The sequence below is a fragment of the Lissotriton helveticus genome, chromosome 11 (genome assembly GCF_964261635.1).
Source record: "Lissotriton helveticus chromosome 11, aLisHel1.1, whole genome shotgun sequence".
Lineage (NCBI taxonomy): Eukaryota > Metazoa > Chordata > Amphibia > Caudata > Salamandridae > Lissotriton > Lissotriton helveticus.
In genome coordinates this window covers 444,908,478-444,928,059 of record NC_136072.1, presented here as the reverse complement: position 1 = coordinate 444,928,059, position 19,582 = coordinate 444,908,478, and the positions used below count along the sequence as shown (strand labels likewise).

Genomic DNA, 19,582 nt, shown 5'->3' with positions numbered 1-19,582 from the left:
GGTACCATCAAGGTGATACTTACCAAAGCAGGTGCTAAAGCTCACTACAATGCTCAGATAGCAAGTACAGTCCAAGCCTTTTACAGTACTCGGTTACAAGGTCACCGATACACACCCACTGCCGATCCATCGGAATATCCTGAGAGGGCCTCGGTCACTCTTCTTCCACCTCACAAATCCAAGAGCCTGGACAGGCCCATCCAGATCGAGGAGGCGATCTCAGCCATCACACACTTGAAGTGGATTAAATCTCCAGGCCCCTATGGCTACTCGCCACAGTTTTTTAAAGTTCCAGCCAGGAATTGGCCCCTCTGCTTACAAGGCTATTTAACTTGTTTGACAAAATTGTGTCCATAACTGACAACATCCTGGAAGGCTCAATCTCAGTTATTCCTAAGCCAGGCAAGGACCCTTCCCTCGGCGGTTCTTAAGGACCTATATTGCGCTTGAATATTGACTCCAAACTCTTCACCAGCATTCTGGAACATTGCATCAACACCTCAATGCCAGGCCTGACTCGATCAAGCAGGTTTTATACCTAGCCGCCAGTGTGGGGCCAATACCAAATGTATACTTCACTCGATGGTCAAGATCCAGCGCTCCCAGAAAGAGGCCCTCCTTCTCTCCATTGAGAAGTAGAAGGTGCTTGATTGGGTTAATTGGCCTAATCTTTTTGAGACCTTGACACAGTTCAGTCTCGGGGACAGATTTAGGCGGGTGTCAGTATGGGTCAGTGACAAACTATCCCAGCCCTTCCCCATCCAGAGGGGCACCCGACAGGGATGCCTCTTCTCCCCCCTTCTATTTGCCCTCTACATGGAGCCTCTTGCACAGCAAGTTCGAACCAACGCAGTAATCATGGGTATTCCTTTCGACAGTGACCCCCACCTTATTAGCCTGTGCACAGACAACGTGATTGTCGCCCTCACTGACCCAAAGACCTCAGTCCTGGCCTTGGTGGCTGAACTCGAATCCTTTGGGGAGGTGTCCGGATTCAAGGTGAATATGCCGAAGTCCCAAATTTTGAATCTGTCCCTGGCCCTCCACAGGAGGCCCATCTTTGTTCATTGTTTCCTTTTGTCGGGGCAGGCGAGCACATACCTTACCTGGATAATAAACTGGCTTGTTCTGTGGCTGAGACAATAATGCTTAACTACTCTGCCCTCACCTATCAAGTCCTAACAGACCTGTCTACCTGGCACCATCTACAAACTGCCTTGGCTAGGCAGAATAGCTCCCGCCAAAATGATGGTCCTTTCTCGGATCCTCTACATCTTCCAGGCCCTTCCATTGATGCCACCCAAGAATACACTCTGATCCCTGCAGCTAGGGGTTAACAAGTTTATTTGGGATGGGAAACGGATTCGCCTCCACAGACACTCTACCGCGCGACGCATGAAGGTGGGCTTGCGGTCACCTTGATCACACACTATTACAAGGCCTCTCAGCTGAGATTCCTGGTTGATTGGAGCCATCCAGCCTCTGCGAAACACTGGTGCTATATAGACCAGGCTGTGACAGCCTCCCATATTTGGAAGGAGCCCTGACTTCCTGTAAGCACTGTGCATGGGGACTCTACTCTCCAGTGACTGGATCAGTATTTCAGGTTTGGGACGCAGTAGCAACCAGAATCGGCCTAACCTCTTCCCCTCCCCCATGACGCCAATCCTGGCTAACCCTGACTTTGTCCAGGGATGCATCGGGAGGAATTCTGGCACAGGCAGGAGGGTGGTAGCAAATGAATACGCTGTCTATTTGACACACAAGGAATTATACCGTGGAATCAACTAAAGACAAACTATTTCGTGGAGGAGGCAGACCGTCTTCAATTTCTTCGAGTGAGACACTGAGTGCCTAACCTTCCATTAGACCACATGCAGAATGTCCCCTTTTTCCATTTGAAAAATGGGTCATCCTTAAAAAGGTAGACGACTTATCACTGAGATATATGCATTATTGGGCAGGAAGCCATCCCTAACTAAGATATCGGGATATAGGTGATGGGAGGCAGACCTACGCAGGGCCTTGTCCGCCAAGGAATCGGAAGACATTTATTCCGGGCATGCCACTTGACCCATAATATGGCTAGCACAGAGACGGCTTATAAAATTGTCTACTACTGAGATTTCACCCCGCCCGGCTCCACACATGGGACCCAGAGCATTTGGAGATCTGATGGAGGGGCTGTGGAGAACGGGCCACCCTGGTCCACCTTCTCTGTTACTGCCCATAACTGGTCTGATAATGAGAGCACATAATGGATGATATTTACAGGGCTTTTGACACAGCATTCCCGAGGTTCCCAGCCTACACTATTTTTGGGCTTCCTAATTCCCTAACGTACCCACTATGCTCAATGAGGGGAGGCAAATTGCATTGGCCATGGGGGCCGCTCACCAAGTTATTCTGGCGGCATGGGGCACAGACAGGGCCAGACTATACCACATGGCTCCACAAACTGTGGCTCATTCTGGGGATGGAGAAACTTTCTCTTGCAGTTGAACCAAAAATTGACTCCTACCCTAACCTGTGGGCTCCATTCAACACCAGTCTCTCCCCCAAATTGAACAAGCTGAGATGCTCAACTTATCCTCAACTGCTGCGTTAGATACCCTTATCTGAGCAACCTGAGATCCTGCCCTCACCCTAGATGTTTGATACAGCCACGTTCCCACTTTGACCTGCACTCAGCGCCATCACTTTACAGCCATTGGTTATAGCCACTTTTATTTAGGGGCGAAGTTACATGGGATGTTAGTTTTGTTGCTCGTTATCTTATGCTGTACCTTTGCTGTCGGCCACAAGGTTGTAAGTAGACAGCTGTATGACTTTTTTTTGCTTCAATCACACCATACTGATGATGCCGCGCATGTGTTGTAGGCAAACAGCTGTGTACAAGACTGATTCTCTTCGTTGATACAATTAACAGAATTGATACATTAAAAAAAGTCATGGTGTCAGGAGTAGTAGCGCCTTGGAGGGGCGGGGACTCGTGCCTAAAAGTACAAATGAGGCACTTTTGCTCCGTTGCCCCTACCAAGCCCCCTCCTGAACAAAAACAAAAAAATGTTGAATATGATGTCGATGTCCTGGGGTGATTTCATATCCTTTAATGGATATTGGCTGTTCAAACCCTCAAAAGACTAGCTTTGCAGTGGTTTATGGCTCATTTTCCCTGCCGCTGTGTGATATCAGCTCCTCACGGGGTGACTGTGTAAAGGGAGTACATATCATGTGACACACAATAGTACTGTGTGAGATTGCATGTCTGGGATTGGTATGAAAAACAGCCACAATTGGGGAGAAAGAGGCCCCTCACACACTAGCTGTGGTGTTACTGCACCTTCTGCACTAATGATAGTGACGACCAAGAATACAAAAAATTTCATATGTATACCAAATGTTACTTGTCAGATATGCTTATTCTCAGTGGATGAAATTCATTCTACCACTTCACCCATCACTTTATTGTTGTCCTTAGTGCGACCTTATAAGTGTAACTGGAATGTCCAGACCTGTGTACCATGCTCACTGTGCCGTAGGATTCAAGCTGCACCCTAATTTCGAGGCTTAAATAGGCTGAAACTTGCTTGTTTGCTTACAATCACATCTAGAGGTGACCTGACCTGGCAGTTTGGGCTGGAATGTTTCTAATGGAGCTGAACCAAGGCTGATTTGCATATAGCTGGGTCAACCGCGGCCCATGCAGGTAAGAGCGGTGGGGGTGGATTTCAACAAACGATGATGAGGGAAAATGTAATTTATAATGAATTGACCCCCATCATCGTCCATCGATAGCCCCCACCCGGCCCCACTGCTCTTACTTGCACGGGGCTCGGCTGAGCTGGTTCCTGATTGAAGTGAATAGTAATGCAGCCAAGAGTAATTGCCAGTGGCTGAGAATAATTTAAAGATTCCACACATCACTTTTTTGGTTTTCTCATGCTTATTCCCCAACACCCAACAGTCCAAGCACATTTTACAAATGCTCACCGATCTGTAAAAACAAAAACACCTTCAATTACTAATGAAATTATGGTCAGAAGGAGTAAATGGAATGCATGCTTGTTTTCCAAGACAGGAAAACCCTTGCTAAAGGAACAGTAACATGACAGCAAGTCGAAGTGTTGAAAGCTACAATCGCCCTATTTAGCAGTGCATAGAAGGATGACAAATGCTTTGCAAATGTAAATTTCACAGCCACAAATGTAATTGCCCCCCATTTTGGGTGCATTTCAAGTCCAACGGTGAAAATGAAATCATACTCAATTGCTTTTTGGTGCCCAATAACCCTTTCACGGTTGTGAGCAAATTTCCTCCATGCAAATTCCTTCTACGACTACTAAGAGGAATTTACATGGGGTTTTATGGATGAATGAAAATTAACCCTCGCGCTGTCCCTATTCTGACCTCGGATACTTAAAAGTGGGAGATAAATTAGTCTGGTTTAAAACTGTAACCATTAAGTAATGGTATTTATCTCTCGCGGTTTTACCAGCTCAAACACATGTAGGACTCAGCATGAGCTAGCTTCTCTTCCAGGTAGTCTGATGCTGCAGAAGAAACACAATCCACCTACTTGTTCAAATAAACCTTACCCTGTTTTTTCTCATTGCTCCATAACCATCAGTCTACGGGAAAGACTTGCCTTACTTCACTTCCATGCAAGTGCCCAATGCATGTCTTGCTATTTCTTTGTCTTCTGTTCAAACTTAACACTGATTCATCATCTAATGATCCCTCCTCTTGACACCGCTCAACCTGTGGCCTGATCCTCCTTACTGCAAATTCTGTCTCTACCCGCCACTGGAATTCATAAGCCTACCTGCCTAACATCCTCACCCATGCAACTCAGAGTATCTAAACCCACCCCACCCATGACCTGTCTGTGAATCCTGTCTTTCCATCTCCTCAACTACATTTGGTTTTTCATTAGGCCTAGCTTGACAGCACACATGGGTATAGGGCTTATTGTTCTAAATTATTTAAATACAGATAAGAGTGGTCTTTAGCTCTAACCAGAGAATTATTACTCTTTCAGCTTCGGCTATTTGCTATTTGTAAATTATATAATCATCCAAGAAGTGCTTCCATTTGGAAAGTATACTCAACCATCATTGTCTTTGGCACACTACTCCCAGCCTTTGACCTCCTTTCCGAATAACATTATGCTTTTGCCCATCTCTCCTGGGAACCAGACTTTGCTTTCGCCAACACACCTAGCTCCACAATTCAGAAAACAGTGTACTGGGTATGAGGTGCAAGCCCTGTTAACACGGAGTCCCAGGGGCTTCAATATCGATAGGGCTAGAGTTCCAGTATAGAAATAACCAACAACTATTCTTTGTTCAACTCTTGTTAGTGGCAAGAAAATGTGTTTACACCAATGGTTAACCAGGCACTAATACTCACTCTTCATCTTTGATGGTTTCGAAACAAGCATCACACATCCGGACCTGGAATTCAAAGCCCATAATAGGATAGGTGGAATTCTTAGTACTGCACTTTCCACACACTGCTTTTCCGCATTTCCGGCAATGATGCTTCATGTGGGGAAAAAGAAATTGATGACAGGTCATCTCGAGTCTTAACACAAATTGCGGTTCATAGACCATCTTCTGCATCAAGGAAAGGAAAACAAGGTACTTACTATAGATTTCCAGATTCCTTCATTGTAAAGATAATAACCTCCAGATCGCTGCCAATGGCAAAAGCACTTAAGAGTGTCTTCAGATTTACTGGCATCTGCTCTCTGGTCATCCCAAACCACACCGGATTAGAAACGCTTGCCACAAACTGGCATTTGCCAACTCTTTCACATTAAATAATGAGGGCAGATGAGCATAGTTTTACTGGTTGTGGTTTGGGAGTAGGAGAGTGGCCAAGGTTACTTTCCTTATATGCCGGAAGACTAGACGCTCAATTATGCAGCTTCCGTATTGAAGTGGAGCAACACGTTTTTCCCACATTCTGTTCCTTTTTCTGCATATAAATTCTACCTGCTCTGAGCAGGTGGAATTTGTGCCTGGAAAATCAAGTAACAATACTGTGTGCGGTATTACAGGGTATGATAAAGCCAACCAGTAATATATTCAGTAGCATTTACAATCCTGTAGAGTGGTATTAGCACTGAGAAAAATACTGTAATACCGTTCTGTGCTACTTGTAATGAAGGCCTAAGCTACTGGTTTCTAGGTCGTAAGTGCGCAAAGCCCAGTGCTACCACATAAATAACATTGGTCCCAAGACCACAGATCTCACAATCAATGTACATAAAGATTAAATTTTCAATTTGTTAAATTGTATATAAAATACTACTTGAAAGGTGAGCTGAATGTAGTAACGTGGGTATGCTCCAAAAGAAGGTTGATAGACACAGGAGAACCAGCCATCTTTTGGAGCATACCCTGTCTGGGCACCCAATGTGACAGCACATAAGAATACACGGGCCATGTTGTTCTTACTTTATCACATTCTTGATCACATATTCACACATGTGTGTCTCACTTGTTAGAGAGCACCAAGCATGTTTCTCACCACACACCCACAATATACAATTAAATAAATTCATCATTTGATGTGTTTGTACATTTATTGTGATATCTATGGTCTTGGGACCTCTGTTCTTACCGCACAGGCTTATCCAAAGCCCCAGATGACACTCTGGTTCCCTTGTGACCTACAATCTCACAGTTAACAGCAGTCTAAGAAAAAATCAGCTGGAGCAGGGCCACCATCATGACATTCTTCCTTTAGTCATGTGTCAGAAACAAATGCCTTTTGGAACAGAGTTGAGTTCTGCTAGCAAGTTAAATAAGCCAAGCCCTACTCAAAGCCAAAGTCATCGAGTTTTAGGATCTTAGGTAGAGGTAAGAGGTAAGCCGGACAAGAATCCACCAGTGGAATTTCATTTGCCAAACTACCCCATTTGTAAAGGAAACTCCACTGGTTGGGATCTTCTCATCATTTAGCACTTCGTCCAGAAATCAGAGGATTTTCCATTACCACTAAACCCTAAATCAGGGACTTAGTTCATTTGTATTCGAAGTAGAGAATGGCAGTAACAGTACTAGAAATATAAAACCTTCCTCAAGAAACTCAATTCAATTTAATTTAAAACGTCTTTATTGCGATTATTCATCTTAAAAGACAGGAAATAAATGAAATACACAATACATATGTGCCCAGCCCTATATACACAATAAAACTGTCGATATAAATTTGCCTATTGTAATAAAAATATAAATATATATTTGCATTTAAAACAATTCATTAAGACAAGATTAAATATATCACACGCACAAGACTTTTAAATTATATACATCAACATAAGATAAAAATCAATGACTTCCTATATCATACCATGCCATACTCTGGAATATTTATATCAAGCTATAGGGACCCCCTGATTTTCTCCCGAAGGACCCAGGACCACCTCAGAAATTTGGCGACCCCTATAACTGCGATGTCGCTACAGCCAGTTTTCAACAGCCTTTAGGCAACCAGTGCAGAGCTGGTACCCAAGGATCTACACAGGGGTTTAAGCCACATATTTCGAGGTTGCTGGTAAACAGGGCAAACGTAAAGGAGATGACCGATGTCCTCGATAGGATCGGGACAAAACGGACATTTAGCTCCCATACCTGTTGTCCATTTACATGTGAACTTCCTGAGTGGGAGTGTCTCAACTCGGAACTGGTTTGCGATCTCTGGGCTTCGTTATTAGGTCCCAATAGCTTTCCATACAGGGTTCGTCTTTAAGCTCACAAAAATCTCTAGACAGGGATGAGCTAGTCAAAGCAGAGTACCTCCTGATCTTAATGAGGTTCCAGTAAGCAGTTCTAAAAATTACTTTAGATGGAAATTCTGCAGACTCTGGACTATCCCACAAATCCCTCATCCCCATTTCAATGAGCAAAGTTTTAATGCTAGTTAGCCATGTGATTTTGTTCGAGCTGTCCAGTCCCCTGATTTCTGTCAGGCCCCTTGCAAATAAATATAGCTCTGGGGTAATCCAGAGCCTTCTCCAGAAGGCCAGCATCCTGTACCGCGCAATATCCTCTATTGCGTGGCAACCAAGGTCCAGCAGGAGGGGATACGCGATGTGGATTTGAGGAGGCCCACGATTGATCTTAGAAATTTGTTCTGGGCTAATGCTAGATAATATAAATTACATGCTCCCCATATATCAGCCGTGTACAAAATTGCAGAAATAATTTTAGTAGAATACATTTTAACAACAGGAGCTATTGGCTTGGTGTATGACTGCCTATGTTCCTTTATCAATGCTTCTGCTAGCTGAGAATGTTTCAGCGCCAGTAACTTTAATTGTGGAGACCAGCTCATTTTGTCGCCAAAGGTAACCCCCAGATAGCTGAAGACTTTAGTCTGTTCCAAGAGTTTTCCGCTCATGAAAACTCGTGATGTTATGGGCCTAGCCCCATGGAGAACCATAAACTTAGTCTTCTCAACATTGACCACCAGTTCATGATCACAGCAGAACTCCTCAAAGCGGGACAGGGCCAACTGAAGCCCCTGTCTTGTTTTGGATAAAATCAGGGTGTCATCTGCGAACATGAGCAGGCGTACCCTTTGGCCAGCGAGCATAGGCGCGTCCGTAGGGAGGTTGTCGAAGTACTGCATCACCCCATTTATAAATAGTGAAAATAGGGTGGGAGCCAGCACGCACCCTCGGCGGACCCCCTTCCCCACTGCAAATTTCTCTGTGACCACCCCTAGTTTTCCCCAGCAGACCTGGCCATAATTAGAGCTGTGAAGTCTTACCACTAAGGAAACCAGTTCCTTGGGCATCCCCAGTCCTAGCAAGACGTCCCACAGTTTAGATCTTGGAACTAGGTCAAACGTGAATTTTAGGTCCACGAAAGCAGCGAAGATCCTACCTTTACCCAGCAGTACCTCCTTCCAGTAGAGCATAACAAATTTAAAAACGTGATCCAGGGTCCCCATGTGGGCCCGGAACCCTGCCTGTATTGGGGTAAGGATATCCTATTCAAGCATCCAACACTGGATCCTGCCCAATATAACTCTTGCTACGATTTTCTGCAGGGCGTCGATAAGGCTTATAGTCCTATAATTAGCAGGCAAGGAGCGGTCGCCCTTCTTATAAATCGGAATAATTTCCGCCTTGCACCATGATGCTGGGATTGGAGCTCCGCCTGCTATAGAGTTAATTAGGTTCGTAATGTATGGTATCCAGAGGTCGGGGTCCTGCTTAAATAAATCTGCTGGGATACAATCAGGCCCAGGAGCCTTACCACTTGGGATAATCTTCAAGACTGTCTCGACCTCTTTGGTGCTAAATAACAAGGGGGTCTCTAAAATAATGTGCAGGGCATGGGCATCACTTTCTGTGCCCTTCTGAAATTGTGCTTCAAAGACGGCAACCCACTGCTGTGGTTCCACATTATTATTTGGAGTAATAGACCTTTGCCCATTTCCCCATTTTATCAAATCCCAAAACTGGGTCATGTTCCTACCTTGACATGCTGACAGCAAATCCTGCCAGCGCCCCTCGTCCCAGTCTCTCTTTGCCTTTCTTAGGGTAGCTTTATAAGATGCTCTAGACAATTGGATAATGCAGTGGTTCCTAGATTTGATAGCTACCACCAAAGCCTTGTGTGGGAGCCTACACGATTCATTATACCATGAGTTGGGCTTAAGGTTCGAGATCTTCCTTATAGGCTTGGTATTAATGAAAAAGTTTTTCAGCCCAGTAAAAGCTCATTATGGATCCCCGCTAATTTATCATTAAGAACCTCTTGTGTACCACATTCAATAAGATCCTTTAGTGACCCTGAGACTAGTGCCCTAATCCCTAGCCTCTTCCTTTCATCTAGGGCCACCTTGGCCCATCGAACCCTTCTCAAATCGTTTGCCAGGATTACTTGGATAGGGCAGATATTAGCTTCCTCAGAAAACGTACTACAAAAGCTCCTGTCATTCAGAGTGAGGACCAAAGGGTTGTGGTCACTTTCGGGACGACTTTGTACCTCCATATCTAAAACCAGAGACCATATCTCCACATTCACTAGAATGTAGTCTATGCGGCTTTGAGATCGCCCATTGTCAAAGGTCGTCGCACCCCGGGCGTCGGACGCTGTCCTTCCATTGACCGCCCTGGGACCCCATTCCAGGCACAACCCTTTAACTTGGAGGGCTACCTCTGTCCATTTTTGAATAGGCTGGAGTTCCAACGGTGGCACACCCCAAAGCGCATCCACCTCGTCACTGAGCCTACCGTCTTCCTCGTCCAGGGGCTCAAAGCAGGTACTAAAATCTCCTGCAATTAATACATTTGTATTATGTGCTCCTTCTGCTAGAAAAGTCTCTAGGGCAGTAATAACCTGTGAGCACTTACCACCCGGTTGGCCCCTTGCATAAACATTAAACAAGAGTAGGTCTAGACCTTTTGTTGATGTAATTCTAATGACCAGAATGTCAGGACTATCAAGGTGGATTTCCTCTACGGTTATCCCCTCAATTTGCCTTACCCAACAGGATAACCCCCCCCACTGCTCTCCCTCTGTGGCCCCTTGTAGCTGGTTTAGTAAAATTTAAATAACCGTCATGAAACACTGGAGCAATTGACCAAGTTTCTTGGAATGCCCAAATGTCTACACCTTCAATATAAGAAGACCAGTCGGCTGATACAGCCTTTGACTCCAAACCCGCTATATTCCAAGAAGATATAGCCAGTCTTCTGGGGGGCGGAGACAAAACGCCCTGAGGTTGTTACATTTGCCAATATGGGTTCGTCGGGCACCAATGCCACGGAAATTAGGAGGGGGGTAGGAGCTTTACACACTACTGAAGTAAGGGGGTCAGGAGACGTGATAGCCCCTACCAATTCCTCAGTACCTCCACGTACTAAACCCCCCTGTGCGTCCGCCCCCTGTCAATCAATTTCTTCAAGGGTGGAAAAAGCCTCAAAGCGGTTGTTAAGCTGGATGGAGAAGTCGGGCCTTAAACAGTCGCCCTGTAGGGCTCAATCATCCCTCGATCTAGAAGAAGAGAATTGTTTGTAAAAGTAACCAAGGGGAAGAATACCAATGGCAGCCCTATCGAGTGGATCTCGACAAGCCATCTCGAGGATACGACGAACCAGACCTGGAGACCTGAAGCTCAAGACCACACAGTCTCCTGGCATGGGTTTTGTGGCATGTCCGACCCACTCAATACGTCTTACCATTTTGAACTCTTGATATAAGGCATCCCCTAAACCAGTCTCTTTATTTAAGTGATGGAGAGCCTTATTTTTGAGGGTTGACCAGTGCTCATACGAGCCCTGGGTAAGGGGTGGGACATTCGCTAAGATTACTGTGTAAAGAGTAGCTTCCGGTGGTAAGTGGAGGTGGGGGTGCCTATCTGTCCTGCCATCATTTCCATTATTTACCTGCCTCCGGGATCACTCTATCTCTTGTGGCATTCGATCAGGCAAAAACTTGTCAGCTCTTGCGCCCGGGGGGGGTGAGCTCCTGGTCCTCCCTGCTAAGTGCTCCTCTCCCGCCAGTATCTGGTCCCTGTGGATTTCCCCTACGCTAACGGGTTTAGTCCCTGTTAAGGCCGGCTTACTAGGCTGAGCCGGGGTCACTTGTGGCGGTCGTGCCAAAGCCACTTCAATCTTTGATAATCTAATATCAACTGAGTCTAGTCTTTTAAGAATAGGCTCAAGAAAGGCTACCAATTGCTCTTTTAGTAAAGTACAGATGTCATCTTTACTCGGTGGAGAATTATTAATGGTCGTGGGGGGGATAGCTGTGGTTTTATTGTTAGTATTACCAAAGACAAATACCCCATTCGTACCAATGGAAGCAGTAGGAGATTTTTGTGTCTTAGCACCTCGCCCCTTTCTTTTTTTATTCGGGGGTTCTTTATTAGTAGCACCCAACGCCTTCATCACTCTTGTCTTTACCATGGCTGGGCTGCTCACATTACTCTGAGTCTGAAGGGTAGGTTGTTCTGGACTAGTGGGAAGCAGACTGGGTGATCTGGACAGGGAGTGAGTAGTAGAGGCAAATGCATCTGGGGCTAGAAGGGTGATGGGTTGCTGAGCACATGGTAATGATCCCCTCCTTAATAGAGTGGGATCAAGGGAGAGTCTACGTTCAGTAGCCTCAATTTCGTGAATTAGCACTGATTCCGCTCTTACAAGAAAGGCATCAAGTGTGCCCACCACCCTGTCCCCCACTCTACTTTTGTCCATATTAGATGAAAGTAAATTAATAAATAATACAATCGAAATGTAATGACCCACAAACACGTCCCTTGCAGCCAAGAGCAGCAGTCCGAATTTAAGGAGTCTTACTGTTAATGAGTTTTGGATGACAGGGATGTGGCCCAGCCTGGCCTCCTCTGGCCTCTGACGGCCGCAGACGGCCCCACCCTTGTCCCGGGCTACGCCCGCGCGCGTCCCGCGCTGCGTGGGGTTTGCCTGGGATTTAAAGACCTCCTAGCGCCCGATTATGACATGCTAAGGCAGCGCCACAGGCTTCTGGGAAGTGTAGTCCTGGCTCCTCATGGATGGCAGTATGGGCTCCGGGACCGTTTCAGCTACAAGGAACAGCGGTCCCCCTCCAGCAACCTTGTCAGGTCAAACAAACCGGAAAGATTAGGCAGAGAGCAGCCACAGCGTCCCGCGCTGCGTGGGGTTTGCCTGGGATTTAAAGACCTCCTGGCGCCCGATTATGATACCTCCTGACGCCCGAAAATATATGATAAGATAAGGACTAATAGGAAATGTTCCTCACATAAATCAATTTCTGCGGCAAACAGGGTTTGTAAGAGATTTCCTTTGCTAAGCTAAATTTATGCTTGAATGTTTATCCTATACTTGAAAAATGTCAACTTTGTGAAGTTGATCAAGTTTACAATAAACCTTACATACAGTTGGCAAAAGCCAACTTTGTACATGCATAAGAAGAATGAGAAAGGCTGTGTGTGCATAGGTGGTAGAAACCGACTTTGCCTGGGTGCCTTTGTAGAGCCAGGTAATATTTTTCTCGTTCGTAGCATCTGTGAATGGAACCGATTCTAACACAAATTAATTTAAATTTGCTTTCTATACGCATAAAAAAGTGGCACAGCTAATGTTCTTTCCTCACCTGTCGAAGACCAATTGTCTTTGTGTCCCACATCTGCTTTATGTTCCAAAAGAAAGGCTGTTCGCATTTCTGACAGGAGTCACTTTCTAACCACTGAGGAGCCTAGGAAAAATAGTAAGTGTTCATCAGTCTAAAGCACAGATTAATAAATTACTGGGCAGAATCCAAAGCGGGCAATCCGCACATTTAAAATCAAGATTGCCAGGAGTAAAAATATCAAACCACATTACATAAACATTATTAAAGTTATATTACAGTCACAATCCCTCATTAATACACACTTGGGAAGCTTCAAATAGGTGTGTAATGCAAAAAGAACAAACAGAAATAGGAAATATAAAATGCTGGATTGAAAGAACTGCTAATCTCCGGCCCAAAAATCTTTTGATACACAAAGCAATGGAAAACGAGCTAATTAATGTCAAACGAAGAACTAAGTACATGGGAAATATTTGTTTTCAAAATGACTTTATTAACCCCTCCCCCCCCCCCCAAAAAAGAAAAACGGTAAAGGAATTTAAGAATGTGGGAGTAATGTCTCCTACTGTGTAACAAGATGTAAATGATGTCTTCTATCTCTAGCCTGAAGTAAAATGCAAAACAGAACCTTGCTCTATATTAAGGTATAGTGTTTGCCTATCTGAGGGACAGGCACTTTCCTCCCTAACGCGATGAGAGCTGTGCTAGTAAACGTTCCTTACCTTCCACAACAATGCAGTACTGTCGCGTCTCAGCAGAGAGGGCTGCACTGCTATATGAGGGTTGGTAGCAATCAAGGAGACATTAAGGTGAAAGCCTGACAGGCACCAACGCAGTGGGGTGTTTCTATGCCAACTCCAGATGTGGACTGCCAAACATCTCTCTAACCTCCAAGAGTATTTTGATACTGCCTTCAAATTCCACTGTCTGAGCTGTGCCCCTACAGTTGAGCCTGGTAGAGCATTTGGCTTAGAAGTCATGAGCTGAAGTGATGGGCATGCATGAATAGAGGGTGCAGTGGAATCGGTTTTCTGAGGTCGTGTCAAGAGTATGGTGTGGATAGTTGTGGTGCAACACTGATGGAGCAGTCATACGAACAGCCTGTTCCTCATAACAAGCTGATGCCCCAAACTAACTGGGCATATACACAGATGAAGTGCCCATCAAACATGTCGACCGGACCACACCCACTGATTTAGGCTATTTAGGTACAATGAGCCCATGTTGCAGCCCCAACTTAATTATATTTTTTAATCCTGCCAAGGGAACCATTACATTAAAGCTCAGTTTGGTATCCCTTAGACAGTTTTAATCTCCCTTCACTTCATTACACACAATCACTCCACCCCACATGTCTAAATGCCCTCATGTAGGTACTTCTCATCGGACGGCAAGAAATAAAAAAGATCTCTACCAAAGTGAGCCTTCGCGGGGCCCACAGGGCATTGCAATGCCGGCCCTATGAGGAGCACGCCTGATGATGAAGCATGACATCCTCATGGATGTGTGAGGGCACCAAGAAATAATCCTTAGGATTCCCCAATCTTTGTCCGCCTTGCTCTCCCCTTTTTCTTAAGTCTCTATTTTCTGGCAGGAACAGTACCTCCAATACTTCAAGTATTAGCGTTTTCGGAGCCTTGATACTGGACCTTCATTGGCCCCCATCCCCCTCTCCCTTGTCTGAAGGTAGGAGCCATGCAGAGTGGACTTACTGGTGGCCATCCACTGCTGACGGACTGCATTGGAGGGCAAAACTGACTCTTTTTCGGTCAAGGCCAACTTACTGCGGGTGGACTTACACAAAGTGGTCGAGAAAGTCAAGGAGGCTGAACATACAGTAGGCAAGCTGCATATGGAAGTCAAGAGCCTCAAGGACCAGATGACAAAAATAAGGGCAGTGAAAGACCCAAGAAGATAGGGTGGAGTATGCCTATAGGCACTTGCGCCACAACAACTTGAGATTCCTGGAGTTTCCTGAAGGGGCTAAGTGTACCTTCGCAGAAAACTTCCTGGAGACTTGGATTCTGAAAGTACTAGAACCACAGGACTTGGCAAAAGTGTTCACTGTGGGGAGGGTGCACAGGGTCATGACCGCAAGTCCACCGCTGTGTGCCCCTCTTCAGGCCATCATAGCGAGGATATTTCATTATAAAACCAAGATGCGATCCGTAGGTCAGCCACGGAGGCTGGTGGAGCCCAATTCGAAAATCATAACATCGCCATGTACCCAGACTACATTAAAAAGGACCAAACCCGGAGGAAATCTTTTCTGGATGTAAAACAAAAGCTCAGAGCTATGAATCTCCTGTACATGTGGCTATACTTGGCTCAACTATGGGCTGTCCCAATGGAAAAACTAACTTTTTTGAGTGACCTGAGGAGGTATGGTTCTTGCTGGAAATATGAGAGTTGGGGCTCCGCTCTTGTTTGGGGAGAAAACTATGCCTGCCCATCTGGAGATGTGGGTGGGGAGCTTCGGATGGACCCTCACCGTTCATCTGACTCACGGGAGCAGAGGGAGCAACGGACAGCCAGAGTGCTGATATGGGACAAGGGCATCTAGGAAGCAGAGAGAGGTTCTGTCTCGAGGGACGTTACTGTGGGGAGTTTTGAGACTGGTTGGAGGACACAGGGTTGGAGCCCACTGTGCCCTTCAAGTGAACTATGACCAACAGCTCAGGCAGTATCTATAATGAGGGGTAGTAGGAGGGGATTGTGATCACCACTTCTGGGGACTGCCAACTGGTTGTTTTCGGGGAGTTGAGTAGACGATTAATGTGTTCAGCAACCGCTGGATGTGAGAAGTCACACTGACCATGGCCGTGGCGAGGATGGACAGAACATCTTAAATGTGCTACAATGTGTTTTATTTAAAGGGCATATATCATGGGGACTCCATAAGGCAGCTGTGTGGTTCTCCCCTACAACGTCCTGACCCTCTAGTTTAGAGCTCAGTAGGGGTGGGAACCCCTCCACATATTATATGTGAAAAATGTGTAGTTTGCATGGTCTTCCTTAAGGGTAATAGTTTTCAATACCTGTACTTGTAGGTGGTTAGACAGACACATCCTTATTTTGTTGACCAGGGTGGGAGGTTAGTGTGTGGGGGGGCAGTGGTACTGTTGATTGTTTGCTCATTTGTGGATAGGATGGCCGGATAGTGCCATTGGGGAGACACCACGGGTCCAGGGGGGGGGGGGGGGCGGGAAGCTCCAGGGGCATCTCCACCCACAATCACATGTACTTCCCAAATGTTTATTTACTAAGTGTAAATTGAGTACATGGAATGTACGTGGGTTGGGGGTTACCTGAAACGCTATAGGAGCATGTCGCATCTTAGGTGTCACAGAGTACACATGGCCTGTCTGCAATAGACTCGTCTGACGGACGGGGACAAGTGGAACAGGGTCAAGACTGATTTGCATATGGCTGGGTCTGAACTGTGGTGGAGAACTGAGCTAAAGAAAGATGTTGGATTCAACCCTGATCTAATAGTGTCTGAAACGTTTCAGGGCTCCGTCCATCACCCCCTTGTGTTTGACAAGTATACTCTGCCACATACTCAGCATATGCCAGAGAGGGATCTATGTGGGTTGCCCCCGGAATGCAATTATAGCTCACATACTCTGAAGCAGACTTGGAAGGAAGGTATGTCCTGATTCAGGGGTGTCTTAAATGAAAGGAATATATGTGTCTTTAGTCTGTATGCCCCTAACACGGATGATATGCAATTTTTTCTCAAGATACAAGGCATGCTGTCAGGATGTATAAACATCCTGATGGGCTGGGCAGGTGACTTTAACTGTGTTTAAGAAAGATAGACATCCACCGAGAGAAAACACAAAACCCTACGTGTCCACTATGCTCCAACAGGTGATGCTAATTATGAGGAGCATGGATGTATGGAAGGAACTACATTCAATGAGTAAAGGATACTCCTGTCATTCACTGACACACAAAACATTCTGTAGACTGGACTATGTTTTGGGCACTAACAACTTTCTCTCATTGGTCCTGGGGCAAGTTACCTTTCCCGGTTCTTACTGGATCATTCCCCACAACGTGTGGAGTTTGAGGGAGTGAGTAAACAGAGAGGCCCCTCTCTTGGAAATTATCTCCAGGAGTGTTGCTGAACCCTGAATGTCGAGATGCCCTAAATGAACAGCTGACCACTTATTTGAGGGCCAGTTGGGGATCTATTCTCACCAGAGGAAATGTGTGCTAGGCCCTGAAAGCAGTGTCAAATGATGTGTGCCTGGGAAATGTGTATGCAGTTACATGACAACCTCAGAAAGAATTGGTGGTACAAGAAGTAAAACTTGCAGAAAAGGGCACCCAAGCAATAGAAGCTTGAGCCTGAGATAGTGGTCACCTGCAGGGCCTTAAGAGAATTAGTAGACAGGGTTGATAAATTAACGTTGAGAGACTACCGTCAACAACTTCACAGGGAAGAGGTTAAACCAAGCAAATTATTACCATGGATTATCTAATGGCGAAAGGAGGTACCTCCAAGGCCTGCTTTTACTTCATCCTGATGGTAAGCAAGCCGCAACAAACCAGGCATTTCAGGAGCACTTGGGAGACATATAGTCAGAGTGTAGATCGGGCCTCACCTGAAACCATATCATCCTAATTAGCAGGAATAGAGCTTCAATGGATCACTGAGGTGTTAAGTGAGGATTTAGAAGAGAACATTACATTGAAGGAGGCGAGGGAAACTTTGGAATGCTATCTGCATATAAGGCACTGAGAAACAAAAATTTTCTGAGTTTTAACAGTCCTTTCCACCACTTCTCGTTGAAAAGCTTTTGGAGGTGTTTAAGGGAGACCGAGATCTGATTGTTCTGCTACCCACAACGCAGGAAGGTCTTGTATGTCTGATGCTAAAGCCGAGTGGCAAGGCCCTTGGCTATATGTAGACTGCATACATAAACCTGGCATGGGTACATTGATAGAGGGTCAGTCAGTCCTTTCAAGATGCCATTTCAAGGTATCTGGTAGCTGGAATGACCTTAAGCTTTGGGTCGCCTAAAGACTGTCCCTGTCCCCCCATCTTTTCAACTTGTATGTTTTTCCGCTGGTACAGTCCTTGAGGAAAATGAACGTGTGCACCTTTAACTATGCAGATGATATGCAACTTCTTTTCACAATCAATAATACCCCAGAATCAATCCTGAATATCCAAAAATATATGGTTTATCTGCAACTGGATGAACAACAATCATTTGAAATTAAACCCTGACATGACACAGCTTGTTCTGGTTGGAAGCTCCCAAAATCCATGGAATTCCAACTATAGGCCTGGTAAACTGGGCATGCCTCCTCAGCCCACAACCTCAGCGATGAGGCTAAGAGTTCTTATCAATAATAATATTTTTATGAAGCCCCTGGGTGGGTCCGTATTATCCTCCTATTTCTTCCAGCTTCGGAAGTTTAGAAAAACTGGAAGATTTTTCACCTTTGAAGTTCTTGTCCAGGTTGTTCTCGCATTAGTCATCTCATATTAACAATGCAAAATCTCTCTATTTTGGTCTCCCTGAATACCTGATAAAGAGACTACAGCTGATACAAAATCAGACGACCAGAGTGATTTACCAACAGCCAAGAAGGTGCCATATTTCTCCTGTGATGAGCAAACTCATTTGGTTACCAGTGAAACAGCGCTCTGCCTTTAAGATCGGATGTATTATCTTTAAATCCTTGCATGGCACCTGGCCAGAGTTCATCTCTTCACGTATCTGTAGGTACACTTCTGCTCGCAATCTGAGGTCCTTGTACCTCAACCTTTTGGTCATTTCTCCCTTCAAAAAGAAAAGGCAAGGAGGCGCTGGATTTTCTGATCTTGGCCCTTGAGTCATTCTGGAGCTCACTCCCATCTAATATTAAGAGTATCATATTGTATCCTAGATTTAGACAACTTTTGAAAACTTGGTTATCCTCCCAGGCATATGAGTTAGTTTATAAGCTGCAAGTTACTTCCTTTACCAAGCACCAAGAAACCAGTCGGTGTATGTGCGCTTTATAAATAATTTTAACATAACATGACATAACATAACATAAGGCTGTGCAGGGAAAAGCCTTCTTGTCCTGGATACGATATGTCCTCAGAAAGCAGGTAAACACAGTCATACAACATCCTTGTTTAAAATGTAGGGGTCCCAAGTATGGGTGAATGCACAAATTTACAGAATGGGTCAGAAGACACATTTACAAGGGGGACAAGGTGAAATTGCTGTACCCCTATCTATGAAATATGTTTAGCGGCCATCACTCTCCCAATTGCGTCATAGGTTGATAGTAGTCACCCTCTGCTATGGTTAGGGGCAATTTTGGTGGTGCATCCATACTTCTGTCCTGTACGTTTACCACTCTGCTAATAGAGCAACAAAGCCATGATGGAGTATCGCCTAGTAATTTTGACATTAACGACTACTGGGAAGAAAAATCACACTGTTGCCCATAAGAAACAAATTGTAGGTAGG

The 19,582-nt window shown here is 45.3% G+C and overlaps 1 protein-coding gene across 1 annotated transcript in view; it reads right to left on the bottom strand.

The window, feature by feature from the left end:
- WDFY1 (WD repeat and FYVE domain containing 1) overlaps positions 1-19,582 on the bottom strand; it is a 212,386-nt gene that overhangs the window by 57,437 nt on the left and 135,367 nt on the right. Inside the window, exons 9-10 of the mRNA XM_078665963.1 lie at positions 13,122-13,223; positions 5,413-5,543 (exon numbers count right to left, since the gene is read on the bottom strand). Coding sequence (XP_078522089.1) covers positions 5,413-5,543; positions 13,122-13,223 — 233 coding nt within the window. The remainder of the gene's footprint in view (positions 1-5,412; positions 5,544-13,121; positions 13,224-19,582) is intronic.